Source organism: Chaetura pelagica, unplaced genomic scaffold, assembly GCF_000747805.2.
Source record: "Chaetura pelagica isolate M959 unplaced genomic scaffold, ChaPel_1.0 scaffold275, whole genome shotgun sequence".
NCBI lineage: Eukaryota > Metazoa > Chordata > Aves > Apodiformes > Apodidae > Chaetura > Chaetura pelagica.
In genome coordinates this window covers 7587728-7605127 of record NW_009953486.1, presented here as the reverse complement: position 1 = coordinate 7605127, position 17400 = coordinate 7587728, and the positions used below count along the sequence as shown (strand labels likewise).

The 17400-nt window shown below is 37.6% G+C and overlaps 1 protein-coding gene across 4 annotated transcripts in view; it reads left to right on the top strand.

Annotated features, from left to right (window-relative positions):
• The first annotated feature begins 1741 nt into the window (after nt 1–1741).
• STAU1 (staufen double-stranded RNA binding protein 1) overlaps nt 1742–17400 on the top strand; it is a 21018-nt gene continuing 5359 nt past the window's right edge. For 2 of the 4 annotated variants that reach the window (XM_009998672.1, XM_009998669.1), the window contains exons 1-10: nt 1742–2015; nt 2807–2931; nt 3749–3905; nt 5501–5639; nt 6477–6642; nt 12120–12218; nt 13734–13946; nt 14520–14663; nt 15479–15625; nt 16102–16174. In XM_009998672.1, coding sequence (XP_009996974.1) covers nt 1826–2015; nt 2807–2931; nt 3749–3905; nt 5501–5639; nt 6477–6642; nt 12120–12218; nt 13734–13946; nt 14520–14663; nt 15479–15625; nt 16102–16174 — 1453 coding nt within the window. In that variant the 5' untranslated portion in view covers nt 1742–1825. Of the gene's footprint in view, nt 2016–2806; nt 2932–3748; nt 3906–5500; nt 5640–6476; nt 6643–12119; nt 12219–13715; nt 13947–14519; nt 14664–15478; nt 15626–16101; nt 16175–17400 lie in introns of all 4 variants that reach the window. The other 2 variants (XM_009998671.1, XM_009998668.1) reach the window with 1 other exon arrangement.

The following is a 17400-nucleotide window of genomic DNA, read 5'->3' as shown; positions in this document are numbered from 1 at the left end:
TCAGCAGGAGAATTAGCTGCTTTATTGCACTGCAAGAATTTATAGTCTTTTCCAGGCATTTATTATTGTTTTATTATGTTTGAAAATTTTCAGTGTTTCTAGTGATGCTCCTGGGAATGAAACTTAGTTATTATAAAGTTATTACCCTGCAGTCTTATTCTACATACTTTTCATTTTTGCCTTACAATTTCTTGAAACTCCTTTAGGTAAATGCCCTAATACTGCAAATGTAGTAGTCAAATATGTATGTTTTGAGTATAGTCTTACATAAAAAGTCTTCCAAACTGATCTTGCTCTCTAGTAAAAAATAGTTGTCCAGCCAGCAGTATGATCAGCCTGACATGTTTATGATGTTTTTTCAAAGTAAAAATACACCAGATGATTGATTAGTTGGTGTGTCTGTTGTTTCCCGGTAGCTTCTTCCCTCTTATTTACTAAATAAAAAAAGAAATCTTTGGATCCATAAATGTCTTAACCTAAGTTCCTCCTCCTAGGTTTGTTTTATCAGTAAGTGGCTAAAAACTTCGCTCTGACTCATTGCTGCTCCTCTTACACTGTGAAGTCCATTCACAGGTTCAGCATTTGAAGCTTGGAGAGCACTGGTGGAGTTGTGTTGCCACTAATAGCTCCCTGGTGGTATCTGGAACAGTCATTTCTCTTAGTCTATTAATTATTAAAGAATAAACCTTGTGCTGCCCTAATAAAATCTGTAGGTGACCAGTGTCTGTGTGCATGCCTCTGTGTGTAAAATGTATTAACTTGGCTGTGAAATTTATTTTTAATAAATGCATTGATACGGGGTTCGTAAGAGGATATGGGCAGCTGAGCTCTGGCAGCAACGATAGCCTTCAAACTGGCAACCTGTTAGTGTATATTTAGGTTTAACTGTCTGAGCATGAAGATACTGTTGCATCCATGTGTAAGAGCAATCTAATATTAATTTGCTGGTGGAGGAAAAGACCTGTCCCAGAACTTCACATTGACTGGTGCAGGTTCATCGCTTGAAGTGTTTTATCCTGACATGAACGTAGGTGCCCATGAGCACCTTCAGTACTTGCTTACAGTGTTGCAAGGCCAATTAACTCTTAAATTGATTCTTGAGCTGTGACTGAGGCATGTTCTGCCTTCGGTAGAAGGAACCTTCAAAACACATGGAGCTTATAAAGTTTATGAACTCTGATACTTTCCCTTTTCCCAGCTGTAGCTCCTTGCCATTTTCTGCTGGATACCAGTTGTAAATGGCTAGGCATCCTTCTTGGGGGGATTATAAGAAGGGGTGCATGCTCTAATAGCTGTTTTGTGAAGACTACATTTGGTACTTGCCCTTACAAGTTAAAAACTTGAGCTGCAAGTGGTAGAATGCACAAAATGTAATCTGTTCATGGGAGTTGCTCTTTGTTTAGAATATAAGCAGTGGCTATCAGTTTAAGTAACTGGATTTGCTTTGTAAGTGGATTCAATGATGGAGAAAACAGATGGGTAGTTGATCTGAAACGAGCAAGCATAAATAAAGCTTCTGTGCTACTTCCTTTTATAAATGAAAGAAATGTGGAACTTGACTGATAGGGCACAGAGATTGAAATGAGCTGTTAAACTGGGTGTCTAAGTGACCTATTGCATACAAAATCGAAACAATGGATGTTTGACTGAATGCTTTTTTCCCCTTTTGCCGTCTTTGCTAATGGACTTTTGCTAATAATTTCAATAGGTTGTTCATATTTTCTTTGTCTTTACATTTTAGGTCAGCAATTTGGCTTCATCACACTGAGTCTGCCTGCATTTAAAGCTGTTTACCTACAGTAATTTGCTCTGGTTGGAAGTGAACATGTCTCAAGTTCAAATTCAGAATCCTGCTGCCATTGCAGGGAGCCAAATATTGAATAAAAACCCATCTCTTTCACAGCCTTTGAGTATTCCTTCTACTACTAGTTCTTTGCCCTCTGAAAATGCAGGTAGACCTATCCAAAATTCTGCTTTACCCTCTGCATCAGTTACATCCACCAATGCAGCTGCAGGTAAGGGTGTCTATTAATAAGTGTATATATTCTTAATCTTCGTAGTTTGGCATGAGATATTCCTGATGTCTTGCACCTACAAATACTTGAACATTTATCCAACTACTGTAGCCTGTAATGCTTTCTCCCTATTTAGTGAAATCTGTTGGAGACAGAAGCATAATTTTCTGTGAAGTTCTAATAATTAATGGAAATGCTTGTAGTAGTAAAAAATATTTAAAATTTTATAATATTGAATTTTTAAAACATTGCTATCCATCTTTTCTACTAGTAGCTTGTTTTAATATAAATAATGTGTTATTTGAAATAGTTTGTTTAGTTCTGTTATCTTCAGTTGTTTTAGGACTAGTTTAATGCTAAATGTATTGTGCTAATACAATATATTAGAGTGAATAGAAGGTATTAAATAAAAAATAGAGAAAAATAGAAGGAAAACCAAATTTGCTGACTTTTTGAAATTATTCAAAGCATGATGATTACTCAGAAGATTTGCTCCTTGAGATGCAAGCTAAATGCAGGAGTCTGCTAACTTCATACCACTGGCTTGCATTAAAGCAGTACATTTAATGCTGCTGTCTTTTAGGCATGCACATTGCTTGGAAATGCCAAAGTTCAGTAGATTGTTGCCAGTTTGGCTAATGAGCAGAGCTGTCTATTCCAGCAGATATTTTCTGAGGTGTATTGCAGACAAATAAATGCTAAGAAAATGAGATTTATTATTTTTTAAATTAAAATTGGTAGTAGAATTCATCACTACCTGACCATGTGTCTGATTTTGTGTGATCATTCAGCTCCTTCCAACATGGCAAACCCCAAAGAGAAAACCCCCATGTGTCTTGTGAATGAGTTAGCCCGTTTCAACAAGATTCAGCCTGAGTATAAGCTTTTGAGTGAGCAAGGTCCAGCTCATTCTAAGGTAAATATTCACATATGCTCTTTTACTTTCATAAGTTGTATATTATAGGAATTGCCTTGGAATTGAATGATATTAAGAACTAAAATCTCTTGTCCAAAATCTATTGTTAGCTTCAATGTGCAAAGGAGGCAGGGTTTGCATTTACAAAAAGTATTGGAATAATATTCAGAGCATCTGTTCACTTGCGTTTTCATTATGATTGAAATTAAAACTTCATTTAATTACCAGGGAGACCCTGGCTTGCTGTTGTCTGATTAATTTGTGAAAATTTAGGGCAATATAGATCCTTCCTTATCCCACATACTTAAAAGTGACACAGAGCTTTGCTCTGTAATCAGATAGGCTTGTGATCAGCTGTGGGCATGTAGAAGCTTTTATGTTGCAATATAAACTTATCTTTATACAAACCACTGAAAAATATAACTCCCCCCCAGTATTAATGCAAAAATTTAGTTATGTGGAACAAAAAAGTCTGAATTTCAATGTTGCTGTTCAGAGTGATGTTGGCCCAGCAGGTGTCCGTGTCACCTCTACACAATGTGTCTGTTGGGTTTTTTTTTTTTGTGTGTGATCTCATGCAGTCATGCAGTTGTTGGCTTCAGTGCAGTAACCAATTCAATTCTCAGTGCAGTAACCAGGGAAATCCTGTCGGTGTCCAAAGTGTTTCCAGGATGTAGCTGACAAGGTAGTTGAGGAAAGCTTTGATGACTGTATTCTCAGCTTTTGCATCTCTCAAAAGACTCGTTGTTTTGTGTAATTATGTGAATTCAGAAGCAGCTGGTAGTACAATTAATATTTATTTTTTTTAATTTTTGAGGTGTTTACAGTGCAACTCACTCTTGGGGACCAGCACTGGGAAGCTGAAGGAACTAGTATTAAAAAAGCGCAACATGCGGCAGCTGCCAAAGCTTTGGAAGGGACAAAATTCCCGAAGCCTACGGCTCGTCCATCTCGTAGTGAAGGCAAGAATCCAGGTATATGCTACAACAAACTGAGTTTTAAAGAATAATCATAAAATACACCTTTCCGGGTTTGGTATGTATTTGGAAGTTGCATAATGGTGAATAAAATCAGTGATTCTGCATATTTAACAAAGTCAGTTGTTAGGTTTTCAGAGAATATCATGTTAGGTTTTGGGAGAATCTCATCTTATTTATCTTTCATGGTGACATTAAAAGGAAAATAACTCATTGTATTAAAAAGTTAAAGTTTTTTCCACCCAGCCATTGAGGGCTGAAGAACCCACCACTTAACTGTTTTTTTTGTTGTAACACTTGGTGGAATTCTGGAAAAGATGTTTATCCTACTCTTAAAAAAAAATAAAATAAAAATAATCATTAAAAAAATAAACAAAACCCAACCAAACCATTAGGAATTCAGTCACAGCAGAGAATAATCTTTTGCGTGGGCAGATGAATGTGTTTGGTAATTCTGACAGACTAATTCAAAAGCTTGACAATAAAGATTTTTTTAAAATGTAAGTTAAAAAAAAAACACACCAAAAAACCCAAAGCTATTAAATTTGTGTTGATGGATTGTATCAGGGCTTTGGGATTTGTGTCACTTGTATTTCTTTAAAGGGAAGCAGATGTTTATTTGCATAAAAGCATGTAAGGTGTAGTTAGCTATGTTTAGGCAACTTCTTATTTACTAAGATTGCTTTTAAGTTACATTTAAAATATGATTGGTTTGCATTACTCTCAGCCACTTGAATGCAAAGCTACTGGGATAGTATGTTCAGCAAAGGCTTAAACTTGTCTTTTGTGCCATTTGTATTCTGATATCACCTAAATTCCTTCTTTAGAAACACTTCACACAGTAAACACTGAAGCCAGCTATGACTTATTTTTCTGTGAATCTTCTCTGTAATTCCATTTGCTTTTGACAATTGCCGTATAACAAAACATTGGAGTACATGCTGATTTTTTAAACAGTGAGACCCGTGACTGGAAAAAAATGACCGTTTACTTGGCTGTTCTTTCTTAAACAAGAGCAGTCAGGGAGTCAATACTTCATCCCCAGTGTCTCCACTTAGAGAAATGTTTGTAGCCCTCAGCAGCAATATACCTTCCTTTTGAAAAGGCCACTTGCAATTGGAGAGTCATAAAAACCCTTCTTAGGTCACAAGTACAAAGAGAAACTCTTGATCATTTTCAGTAAACAACAGAAATGGAAGATACATAGCATGTCTGTTAATTTAATATAAAAGTGTTTTTTTGTGGAAGAGAAATTTGTGTTCTCCTGACCACATTGCTAGCTAAGCTGTAAAAATAAATCAGTTGGTAGCTTCACAGATTTAAAGGAAAATTAAATTAAAAGCCCCTAGCAAGTTCACTTTTTTTGTAACAGGATTTGTCACAACTCTGCTAGGCTGCTAATTTAATATGCACCACATAAGACTTATTTTCTTTGTGTTCATTAGCATTTCTGTTTGGAATTCATTCATTTAGGGTACTGCATAGGGCAAAACTTTAACTCATTTTTCCCTGTTTGGGACAGCATGAGAGTTTAGGTTGGTTTGGTCCCTGGTGGCAGTTGGACAACTCTCTCTATATTCCTTTTTATTTAGACAGTGTAACCCCCACAGTGGAGTTAAATGCACTTTGCATGAAGCTGGGAAAGAAACCTATGTACAAACCTATTGATCCTTATACAGGGATGAGATCCACTTACAACTATACAATGAGAGGTGGCACTTATCCTCCACGGTATGTATTGTTTAATTTCTTGGGTTTGCAGTCTCGTATCTTTGAACTTCTGCTGTCTTTGACCCAGTGCTTTGATGCTGTCTTGGGAAAACAGCTAAAAATACAGCATCACTTAAAGGGATATCCAGCTTGAAACATGGCCAGCTTATGAGGCAGAAGGTTTTGATAAGTCCACCCCATCAGTATCTGTCATTTGTCTTATTTAAGGGCTGGGTTTGTTTTTACTTGAGAGGAGAAGGGAAAGGGAGGAAAAAGGGAACTGAACCAAATGCTGAAGTGTGTTTGAGGACTCAGATGTAGCCAGCTTCATGAAGTGAATAGCTAGATATTTCTTGCATTTTCTTTCTGTGTAAAAGCAGAAGTGAAGAAAACAGTTTGATGCTTTTTCTAAAACTATTTAAATTATAACTTCAGCATAAAAAATTTTACATGGGCATAGGAGTGACTTGCCCTAGATTTTGTGGTCGTCCTGCTCAGGCAGGGGGGCTGGACTTGATGATCTGCAGAGGTCCTTTTCTAACCCCTAACATTCTGTGAGTCTGTGAATTGGGAATTCCAAACTTACTGGACTGCTGACTCTAAACCATAGTTATATTGCCTTTCTCTGCTCTGGTTGGTTACAGACGTGTTCCTACTGTAAAACAAGAACTGTTGATACTGTTTCAAAGGTCTCTCTCTAAAAACTTTGATTTTAAATAAAAAGTTGGCTTTTTAATATTAGTGCTTCAGTGCTGAGTTGTGGTTACTGATGTCCAAGAGATTCATCTACATTTAACTTATGTTTCTATTTGCTCTGTAGGCCAAACTATTTGCTTATTTAAATCTCTGTCTGTGCAGGTACTTTTACCCATTTCCTGTTGGGCCCTTACTGTATCAAGTTGAGCTTTCTATTGGAGGGCAGCAGTTTCATGGGAAAGGAAGAACAAGACAAGCTGCTAAGCATGATGCTGCTGCTAAAGCACTGAAAGTTCTGCAGAATGAGCCCTTGCCTGAGAAACCAGAGGTGGGATTTAATCTTAGTGTTCTAAGCTAAATTGCTAAGATCAACTGAGCTATTGTAGATTTTTTTTCCTAATTGAGAGGATGATGACAGTTGTGAAATTTAATTCTGTGTGGTAGTGCTGACCTACTTGTGTCAATAGAAATACTTTGATTTAAAACCATAAATTTCTATGGAACTAAAGTTTTCCAAATGAAGTTATATTAATTCTTTTGCTGTCATATTTTTCCACAGCAATGCTATAGACCTCTGTCAGATATGAGCACTGGAAGCATAGATAGGAACTAATATCTTATCAGGTACAGATCATATACAAACTTCTGAAGAAGTGCGTAACTGGGGTGATTGCATTCTAGTATGGGCAATGTAGAAATGAGACATGGATTTGCTTCCTGGGCAAAAATCCTACATTATTTTGAAAAGAACCGTGGAAGTTCTAGAAAAGCAAGAAGTTCATGGAAGTAGTACACTCATACACATACACACATTTTGATATGAATATAAGAAGCACATTTTTATCCCTCCATATATTATGGCTGCCCAGCACTTTCCACTCCAAGACCCTGTTAATAGGTTTTTTCATGCTCTTTTGTTAAGTTGCTTTAGGCAGTAGCTCTCATTGTGTGCACATGAGTTACTCATAGCTCCTGGGGCTGGCTGACTGCATGCACCCTCTGTGGCTGACTGCTTTGGCCAAATACAACTGCAAAGGGTGTATTTAATCTTTGCTTTAGGGGCTCTTTGTGCCTGTCTGAGTTATGAGGGCTTGATGTTAGAACTAAGAGCAAGAGATCTGTTGATGTCCTCCACACTGGCATCTTGATCATGTTGAGGAGGTAGCTGTGCAATGCAAACCTGGAAGGGCCTAGCCAGAGAGGTGAGGAACAGAATGAGGAGGTTAGACTGATAATTTACAGTCTGGGGAGCATGAGAACTTGCTGGGTTCAGAGTCTGGCTGTACTGAGAAAAAAGGAAAATGAAGAAAAGGCCAAGAAAGTAATAAATGGTTTCAGACTGGGGGGAAAATAAAAAAGCTGGGAACTACCAGAAATGGCAGAGCAAGAGGCCTGAGGAAGTGTGGTGCGAAGCTGAGGGACATTGAATTAAAACTTCTGAGTGTGTTTGTGGGAGAGAGCACTGCCCAGATAACTGGGCAAGAACAGTGGATCTGATGGTTCAGGGAAGAGGCCTTGGAGGTGCTGATGGTAGTAGTTCAGGTAACAGAAAGCTCTCCTGAAGAAATGTGTATTATTGAATGATGGAGGCTACTAAGTCAAGGGATTACAGATGCTATTGGGGAGAGGAGAGTGATGCTGAGAATGGAAAAGAGTGGAGATGAGTTCTGCACTGAAATCTAGAACTGGTGGTAGGCAGAGTGTGGTCAGGGATAGGCTGGAGGTCTTCATACAGGAGGGGTCAGGCCTGAGGGGGTTGTTCCCCTTCAGTGCATGGAATTCCTGAAATTTTCCAAATTCCTGAGCATTGTTGTTCTGTGTCAGTGATGCATAACATCCTCTTTTTGAACTCAGCCTTGGAAAAGATAACCTACTGTCATCAGCATTTTCCACCTCAGGTAGCAAAGTTTTGTGCTGGACCCAACTCTGGTCCAACTCTGCAGAAAATAATAGGATCACATGTAACTGAATTCCTTTCTGTTCACTTCTTTATAAATGCTTCTGTACAAATGACTTTCTGAATATTTGTAGAGTTGTGTTTAAAGTTGAGTAATGTGAGGTCTTCAGAACAAACACTGCAGGTGTCTTGACATGACCACATACCCTTTTCTAGAGGATGTCTTAGTATAAGGGGTGTAGATCAAGAGGTAAAGGAAGTAAACCTATGGAGTCTCTCCTTTTTTCAGTTTTTTTAAAGACATCAGAGAAAGACTATTGAGACTCATATAAGAGATTGCAAGAAGAGAGAATTGTTTTATGAATACAACAGTTGCTGGGAGCTAAAATGCTATCTTGACCCTGCTGTACATAAACTGGGCAAGCCACTTAAACTTTCGTGAGAAACACACATTTGTCATTTTATTTTTCTGTTTGAGTTCTCTACCAAATGAACAGTAAGAAATGCAGCAATGCTTAAGGACAGCAATCCTTGGAACAGACTACTGTTCTATAATCACTTGGATAAATCGGATCCTAATTTAAAGTTTGGTACTTAAATGCTAAATTCATTAGTATCTGTGGCTTTCAAATATTGTAGTCTTAGGCATATCTGAGAGGACTGCTGCTTTTGAAACAGTGTTTTATACTAGACAAGCTGAAGATAAAGTAAGGAAGGTTTTGCTGCCAAGTGAGCACTGTTCATTCTTGCATTCAGTGAGGCAAGGTCCTTGAAGGCCATGGTAGCATCAGGCCGTAAGAGCTGCTGCTATAATGCATGTGTACAATGAAGGCAAAATAGGATTTCACAAGCAGACATACTTCCTGATACTTCCTACCTGTCATTTGATGTTGCTAGCTCTTTTCCTTTTAAATTTAGTTATTTTTGTGTATCCCATCCGTGTTTGTAAACAGCACATGCTTATCCTTGTACGCTTTTATTTTGGGGGGGGAAGTGGGATGTGATTTGGTAATATTTTTTTTCATATTTGTGTATTTACATGGTTTTATTCTTGTATTTTCAAATTAAATATGCAGTGCTTAACAAGAAATCAATTAATAAAATGATTAGGTAAGACCACTTCCCACACCTTCTCAGACAGCAAGTCTGGAAGCAAGTGGCAGGAAAATAATTTAATATTAGCTTTCAACTGGACAAAGCCCTGCCTGAACAATTCAATTTAATTTTAAAGTATGCTCTGCTTTGAGTTGGGAGGCTGCAGTAGGAGACCTCCAAAGGACCCTTCCAACTTAAATTAGGCTGATTGGAGTGACAACAGACTGACAAAGCTGTAGTACAGGGTTACTTTGCATATTCAAAGAAAGATGATAAAGCATCAATTTAAAGCCTAGAAAACACAGAAAGCTGTGCTTTCTAGCACAGGTCTCAAACAGAAATTCTGACTTTTGCTTGTAAATACTTTAGTAGAAAGTTTTGCTTCTATGTTTTTTGCCAACTTACTTGGTAAATATCAGCTGCTCTTTATACTCTTAACATGGAAGAAAACAGTCAGACTTGCAGCTGTGTTGAAATCTATGTAGTTCTTATCAGCATCTCCAGAGGTTTTCATAATTTGGTTATAAGCAGCCTTTGACAAAGTACATGTTGAAAGAGTTCCTAGAACAGGGTGAATCCCTCTTAAAGGAGTATGCTCCTTTTGCAATTTGTTTAGGAGTTTATAATCTATCCCTTTTGTTTCCTTTTTTGACTTCTTTTTTTTGGTTGTTAGAGCTGAATTTGAACAATTTGATGAGAACTAAGAGTGGTAAATGCTTTTATTAATGGTCTCATTCTGATTTAGAGGTGCAGATTCCATGGAAAGTTTTTATCTGTGCACATAAGCAAACTACTTCAGAAGCAGCCTTTATAGATCTTCTGCCTGGAGGTGTGCAGAGAAAGGGGAAGAGCATGTGTGTGACTTTCTGATTTGTAAAATAAACTGATCCAACATTCAAGTAGAGGCAAAATAATAGGTAAAATGGGTATAGCCTGTTAATTGTTATTTTGCTATTAATTCAATCTTTTTAGATAAAGGTATTGAAGAAAAGTAACTGTTTTACACTGTAAGAATAGACTATGTGAATAATATATACCAAGATACAGCAAATAATCCCATAGTATTTATTTGTATTCTCTTGAAAAGGATATTAAATGGAAAATATCTAATGCAAAAAAAGAGATGTCCTGGTCACCTTTAGAAGGAAAAATGTCTGAATTTGAAAAAGTAGGATGTATCTGAAGTTACAAGAAGGGGACAAATATTTGTAATTAAAGTGATTCTGCCAATGTTTTGACAGTAAGGGTAGTGATGGATCATTCATAGAGAGGCTGGTAGTGAATTTGATGTAACACCTAAACCGTAATAAGACCTTAGCAGTTCAAATATTTTTCTGGGTATATGATGCTATTCCTTTTGAATTTAGAAATTGCATTTGAAATAGCTTTTAGAATATGATGATCAAGACTTTTTGACTCCTGTATTCAATCCTGGTTTTGCCAATTTTTACCAGCATTGTGCCTTCTGCTGAGGTATAGTAATGGTTCCTCTAGCCTGGGTGTGGCCTCCAGGTTTCTCATGCAGTCTAATGCACGGTGCATCTACCTCTCTCCTGGGGGAGTGGTGCCATCCTGTGGTCCTGGTTTTTGCAGACCTGAAGACTATGTACACCTCCCTGCAGAGGCTGGAGGCTGGATGGGATCAGAAGTATCAGATGTTATCATTGTAAAAGACTCTTGGGCTTTATGTGCTCTTCTGAAATGTTTGCAACTCGAACCTGAAATACAAGGTCAACCACAAAGATCAGTGTGAAATCTGATGGGGCTGTGGGAGGAGTGAAAACCACAGATTAATGTTACTAGGTTTTGCGTTTTTACTTCTGAGATAGGAAGATGCTACTTTAAATGGTGGAAAAAAATTTCCTTCATGTTTTAATCTAACTTTGGGGATCTTGCTACCATCAAAACTAGTTTTAATCAATAAGAGCGCTCTAGCCTATTTCTGCTGCTCCAATAAAATATTTAAATCATTTTTGTTACCTGATTGCATAACTAGTATTGTGGCATGATATAATTGGTGAAATTGTTGCTGTTCATCTTTATCATAATCTTTCCAATATCGCTGCTGGACACTTAGTCTTAAAATTTCTCTGTTGCTGTTACCATGCCTCTTAGTTCATGTTGATCCCAACATCAGTGAAGACATTTTTGGAATCTCGATCAAAATTTTACCTGGAGATACGTAGAAGTGCCTGTAGGTAAGCTTCACCTGGCACTGCTGTCCTCTTAGCAGGTGTAAGTTCTCAGAGATGTGCACCATTTGATTTAAGGCAAGTTCCTGATAGTATGTTCTTCAGATGAGGAAAACCAATACCTGTAGATAAAGCACTTACAAGGGAGCATGTTAAAAGACAGGATTATGCCAGGGTCTAATTAGCCATTCTTTATTCACATTGGTCCCATTCTCAGAATCTTTATTTTTCCTGCCCTTTCTCTTATCTGATACTGTCTTAGTGCTTTTGGTACAAATGTCCAATCAGTATATGAAAATTGTATTTCATAAAGGTACTTCCATTTAACACTTCAGTTTGGTTTTCTATAAATAGATTTTCAGACCTATTGGCCCTAATTTCATTTGTTCTTTCCTGTAACAAGCACATGAAAATATGAAGGTTTGCTAGTTTTTACACATACACTTTAAATGAGCTGCTTAAGTTTCAGTTTTGTAGTATGTGTGCTGCATTTCTACACATTCACATAAAGTGGCAGTAAAGGTTAGACTACTTAAAATTTTGAGAGTTCAGTAAACTGGTTGGATGGATAAAATTCAATTTAATAGGATCTTTATTTTAAATAGAGTATGCTTCTTTTAGGTTAACGGAAAAGAACCAGATGATGAAAATCTCAATAAATCTGAAATAAGCCAAGTTTTTGAGATTGCACTTAAAAGGAACTTGCCTGTGAATTTTGAGGTATGTTTATTTTACAAGCTCTAGATTTGTTTTTATTAGAATATTAAGGGTACACCTTAAGTTGAGTCTCCTCTAGATAACCCAAACAACTGACTTTTAACATGTCTTGTTAGTTGTGAATACATTTTTACCTTTGACAGTCACCCTGATTGTCTGAGTTTATATGTAAAGTGAAGAAGAAAGAAAAATCCACCTGTTCACAAATCCATGCACTAAAAGCATGACATGAGTGAACAGCTATGCTGTGGTTGTCTGTGCAATCTTTTTTCCAAGCTTTTTGAAAAGTGGTTATAACAGTGAAGAAACAAAACACAACCCCACATTAATGCTTAGAACAGAGTTGAGGCAAAAAAAGCATAGCTCACTCTGAAAGACATTTATGGAAGTATTTGCTTAATTAAGCACTGATGTGGACTACCCTCAGGTTGCAGAATCTCACAAATAGGTTTCTTTTCTTGCCATGAGATGACCTCATGTGCATCTTACTTTCCTTTCCCTTTGGCCTGGCTGCTTGCTGCCTCTTTGCCCCTCCTTGATCATTTTAGTTACCTTAAATCCATAGCTTCTGTAGGAGCATCTCTGTTTCACTAAAATGTTAATTTATCATGCTGCTTTCCTGAGCTGGCAGAGTAACATTTAAGTCAACTCTCTGAATTATTATAGTAGGAAAATGGAATTGCGTGTAACTGAATTGCTTCTAAAACCATTCTGTGAAATTTTACATGAAGCTTTCAACTATTGCAGATTAGCCTGAGCATCCCTGATAAAAATACTCTGACGCAGAACCAGTTCTGGGTGGATGTTCTTAATTCATTCTTACTATTTGATTTTATGGATATTTTGAAGTATGATTAAGCGTTCAAGGGTATTCAAGTGTTTGAATAGTATTAAGTGTTCAAGGGCAGGTTGGATGGGGCTTTGAGCAACCTGGTCTAGTGGGAGGTGTTCCTGCTCATGCAGGGGGGGGTTGGAACTAGATGACCTTTAATGTTCCTTCCCACCCAAACCAGTCTGGAATTGTATGATTCCATGATGTGTGATGAATGGAGTTAAAAGACTGACTTTGTAGTCAGTAGCTATCTCTTAGATGTCTCCAGAATCTTTGATTTCAGAGCTAAAATGCTGGATCCTGAAGAATTACTTTCTCTTTAATGTTCTATTACTGTAACATGATGCATATAATGAGGTGATCTTAACAGTGTGGAAGTTCACATTGATGAAATAGAACAGTCATATTTTAATAGTGAAGGAGTAAACTAGTAAATTAAATCAGATGGGTTAATGACTTACATGTCAATACTGTTTACTGCTTGCTGCTTCTGATGTATGTTTATGTATGTTTATTTGGGTGGGCTTATGTTGTTAGAGTATGATTTATATCTACTTTCTGGATTGTATGAGAATCTAAAATCTCTTAATCCATAGTTCTTGAGAGAAGTTTGCTATAAACAATGTGCCCTACCATTTTTAATAAGTGTTTATCACGCTTTCACTCAGTTTTTCCCTCTGAAACAGGTGACCAAGGAAAGTGGTCCTCCCCATATGAAGAGCTTTGTAACCAAGGTGTCAGTTGGAGAATTCATGGGTGAAGGTGAAGGAAAAAGCAAGAAGATCTCAAAGAAAAATGCTGCAATAGCAGTCCTAGAAGAACTGAAAAAATTGCCACCCCTTCCTACAGTTGAGAAAATGAAGCCACGAATCAAAAAGAAAACAAAATCAATAGTGAAGGTAAGAGTCAATCAGACTGGAAATCTGATAATACTCAGCACATAATAAATATTCAGCAGATGAGAGGTGTTTCTGAGTTAATTACAAACCTTCAACTGCTCAACATTTATCAGCAGTCTGGTACTGCAAATGAGATTATATTTTGCTTCCACTCTAAATGGGGTTCTGATGCCACTTTTACAATAGTTATCAGTAAATTAATGGATGAAAGAGAAACCTTAAAAAAGAATGAGTGGCACATAAAAATCAAGCTCTGACTTTCAAGCCTTAGACTTCACAGCTTTGAGTTTTGCATGATTTTGCTTGTGTAAATTCTCCTGCGAGCCTGTCCCTCCTAATATAGCAGGATTAGAACCTGTAAAACTATTACCAGTGGTAGGTTATATGTGGTCAACTGTGACAGCAGAGCCAAATAAATCAAGTGTTTCTCTTTGGCTGTCACAGTGTTTCATTAAGCAACTTCTATTTCAGTGATTTTAAATTCTAGAGATTAATTCAGTGGCATGCTGCATTTTGTCTATTAAACCAAATACTCAAAAATCTTGGCTAATTTCCTAAACATTTTCTTCATAGCTGCAAACAAGTCCAGAATATGGCCAAGGAATGAATCCCATTAGCAGACTTGCCCAAATACAGCAGGCCAAGAAAGAGAAGGAACCAGAGTACATGCTCATCACAGAACGTGGTCTCCCACGACGCAGGGAGTTTGTTATGCAGGTTTGTATTTAATTTGACAGGTCTAGTTCCATGGCTGTAGTGTCTTTTTTTTTGTGGCTTATAGTAATTAGGTTGCCATGATGATATACAAAATTAACAGGATTACGGCCAAATGTTCATGACATTTATTAAGATAATACCTAGTGGGCTACATTCAAGGAACATAAAGGTTCAAGAAAAGCGATTTGAATAATTTTTTTTTCAGTTGCATAGGGAATGAGAAGTCTTTGTTGTAACTGCCTATTGTTTTAATTAACAGGAATATTAATATTCTCTTATGAGATACAAAGCTTCTTATGTTTTCTAATGTAGGATTTATCAATATGAACTTGGGTATCCTTCATTTCTTCCTTCCCAAGTTGTTGTTTGTTGCTTTAGATTCTGCCATCTGTATTGTAAATCCCAATAGCATGGTAGTATTTTTAATGCTCAGTATCTACTAGCCCTAGTGAAGTGCATTCTCCAGACCTCTCCTGTCCCAGCCAAGGCAGAAGAGTTATTTGCTTTCTTTCCATTACATTAGTAAATCTGCCAAACCTATAACTTCAGCTTGGAAAATTTGTATCTGCTGTGATACCAGTTTTGAGCATTTAGGCTGTTTCCAAGGTGAGATTAACTATAGTTGTTTGACTTCTGTTTGGGTTTTTTTGTGCTTGAAGGCCAGTAATCATGGATAATAAATGGCAACTTGCTTCGAATAATGATCACTTGTACTATTTTGTGACTAGTGCATGCTTGAGACACAGATCACTAATAAGGAAATCCTTATGCTATTTTTTAAAAATTTATTTGCCTTTTCTTTCTCTTTTGTCCAGGTCAAAGTTGGTGCACACACAGCTGAAGGAATGGGCACAAATAAAAAAGTTGCTAAACGCAATGCAGCTGAGAATATGTTGGAAATTTTAGGTTTCAAAGTCCCCCAACCTCAACCTCCAAAGCCAGCATTAAAGACAGAAGAGAAGGTAAGAGTCTTTAAGAATCAGCTGCTGTTCAGTACTGCAGCAAAAGTGGAGTTGAAACAATAGCAGCTTGCAAGGCAGTAACTGTAGTAAATCAATGCTTTCTGCCTTAGCCAGGAAGCAGATGTCTTGAGGTGGCTGCTTTCTAAATACAGCTCCTTTGTGGCCAGGATGTTGTCCTCAGCAATACCAATAACTATCATTAGTGTACCTGGCTTCATTATAATATCTCAGTTCTTAATGCCACTTGACTGGTCTGTAAATAGTTCAAGTCATTCAATTAATCACTGAACTTGTCTCTTGGTAGCTATGTTTGTGTAGCTATAGCTTGGTAGCTGTAATTGTGGCTTTTGAATAATGAGTTTTTCAGTAAAATTTTGACTAGTCAGATCACCTACATCTTGAACATTTTAAGACTTTAGGGGGAAAAGGATATAAAGGGATGTTGTTGGTTTGGCTTTTTTCCTTTTATTTTTAAGACACCAGTGAAGAAAACAGGGGATGGAAGAAAAGTAACCTTCTTTGAGCCAGGCTCTGAAGACACTTCAACTAGTAAGTAGCCTTTCTGTGAGAAGCTTGGTGAGGTGTGTGTAAGATATGTTCCTCAGTCCCTTCAATAATGAGCAGAGATGTGCAGCTGCTGGCTTGAAAACTAAATCTACCCCTTGGGAAAGCTTTCTTCAAATTCCAAAGAGCTTATTCCTCCCCAGTGGTACAGTATTCAGCTGCTTGAGGAAGGGAGTAGGTGGCCGAGCCAAAAGTCTGTGTGTGCTAATGGGTTGACTGAGCAGTTAGTGGAGGTGCAGCTGCTGCTACCTGCAGTGTCTGGGCCAGTCTTACCTCAATCTGAGGCACCTTGGGACAGGCTTCAATCTGTGTCTGGGGCTTTCTAGGACAAGAATGAATATTCAGGACTGAGCTTGCTTATGATCAAGGGACTGGGCTCCTTTAACCAACAGCAGGGGTGAAGTGAGGGCAATTTCTGTGGGCAAAATGGTAAAAGGAGGAGGAGAGATCAGCCTCTTTGGCTCAGCAGAACATTCCTCTGGTATAGGACCCAAATGAGGATGGGAGCAGATTCCCTGAGAAAGGTTGAGATTCTGCCACCTGAGAATAACCTTCTAGCTTTGGAAGAATGGTTGCAGGTTTGAAGACTGCCCCAGAAATGTCCCTCTAAGCTTGAGGCCGAGTGGCAACAGGAGGGTGGTGCTGTATTTGTTGAGGCAGAGTTGGCTGTGATAAGTTTGGCCATGTCACCTTACAGGTGTTGAGGGAATAACTGAAATTTGTCTTCCTAAAGCAGAGTTGGAGAATGAAGGAATGGCCTTGTAGTACAGAACAACTTTTATGCTTGGTTTCTAATAACTGAGAGAGCAGGGAACTGTGCCTGCACTTTTTTCAGACAGTTGATGGTTATAGTGGTCAGATCCACAGATGACTGGTTAGAACTAAAAAAAAACCAAACTAAAACAAACAAACCTGGCCACCAAGTGTACAGACATTGGCTTTCTCTAATGTAAGCTGTGAGGCAGAGTCATTGTGGAAAGTTTGTCTGTCACAACATATTTCTGTTCTGGATAGTATGTTTCACCTGCTTTATGAATTTCTGTATAATTTTGTTGTTTAAATTATAAATAGTTGGAACTGACTTGGACTTTAATAACATTTTACTGTATCCATCTCAGGTAAACTTTCTGACTTCTTACTCAAACGTTGCCATTCTGCTTTCTTCCATTTACAGATCTTGGCTTTCATCCCTAGACTTTAAAAAGCTCAGT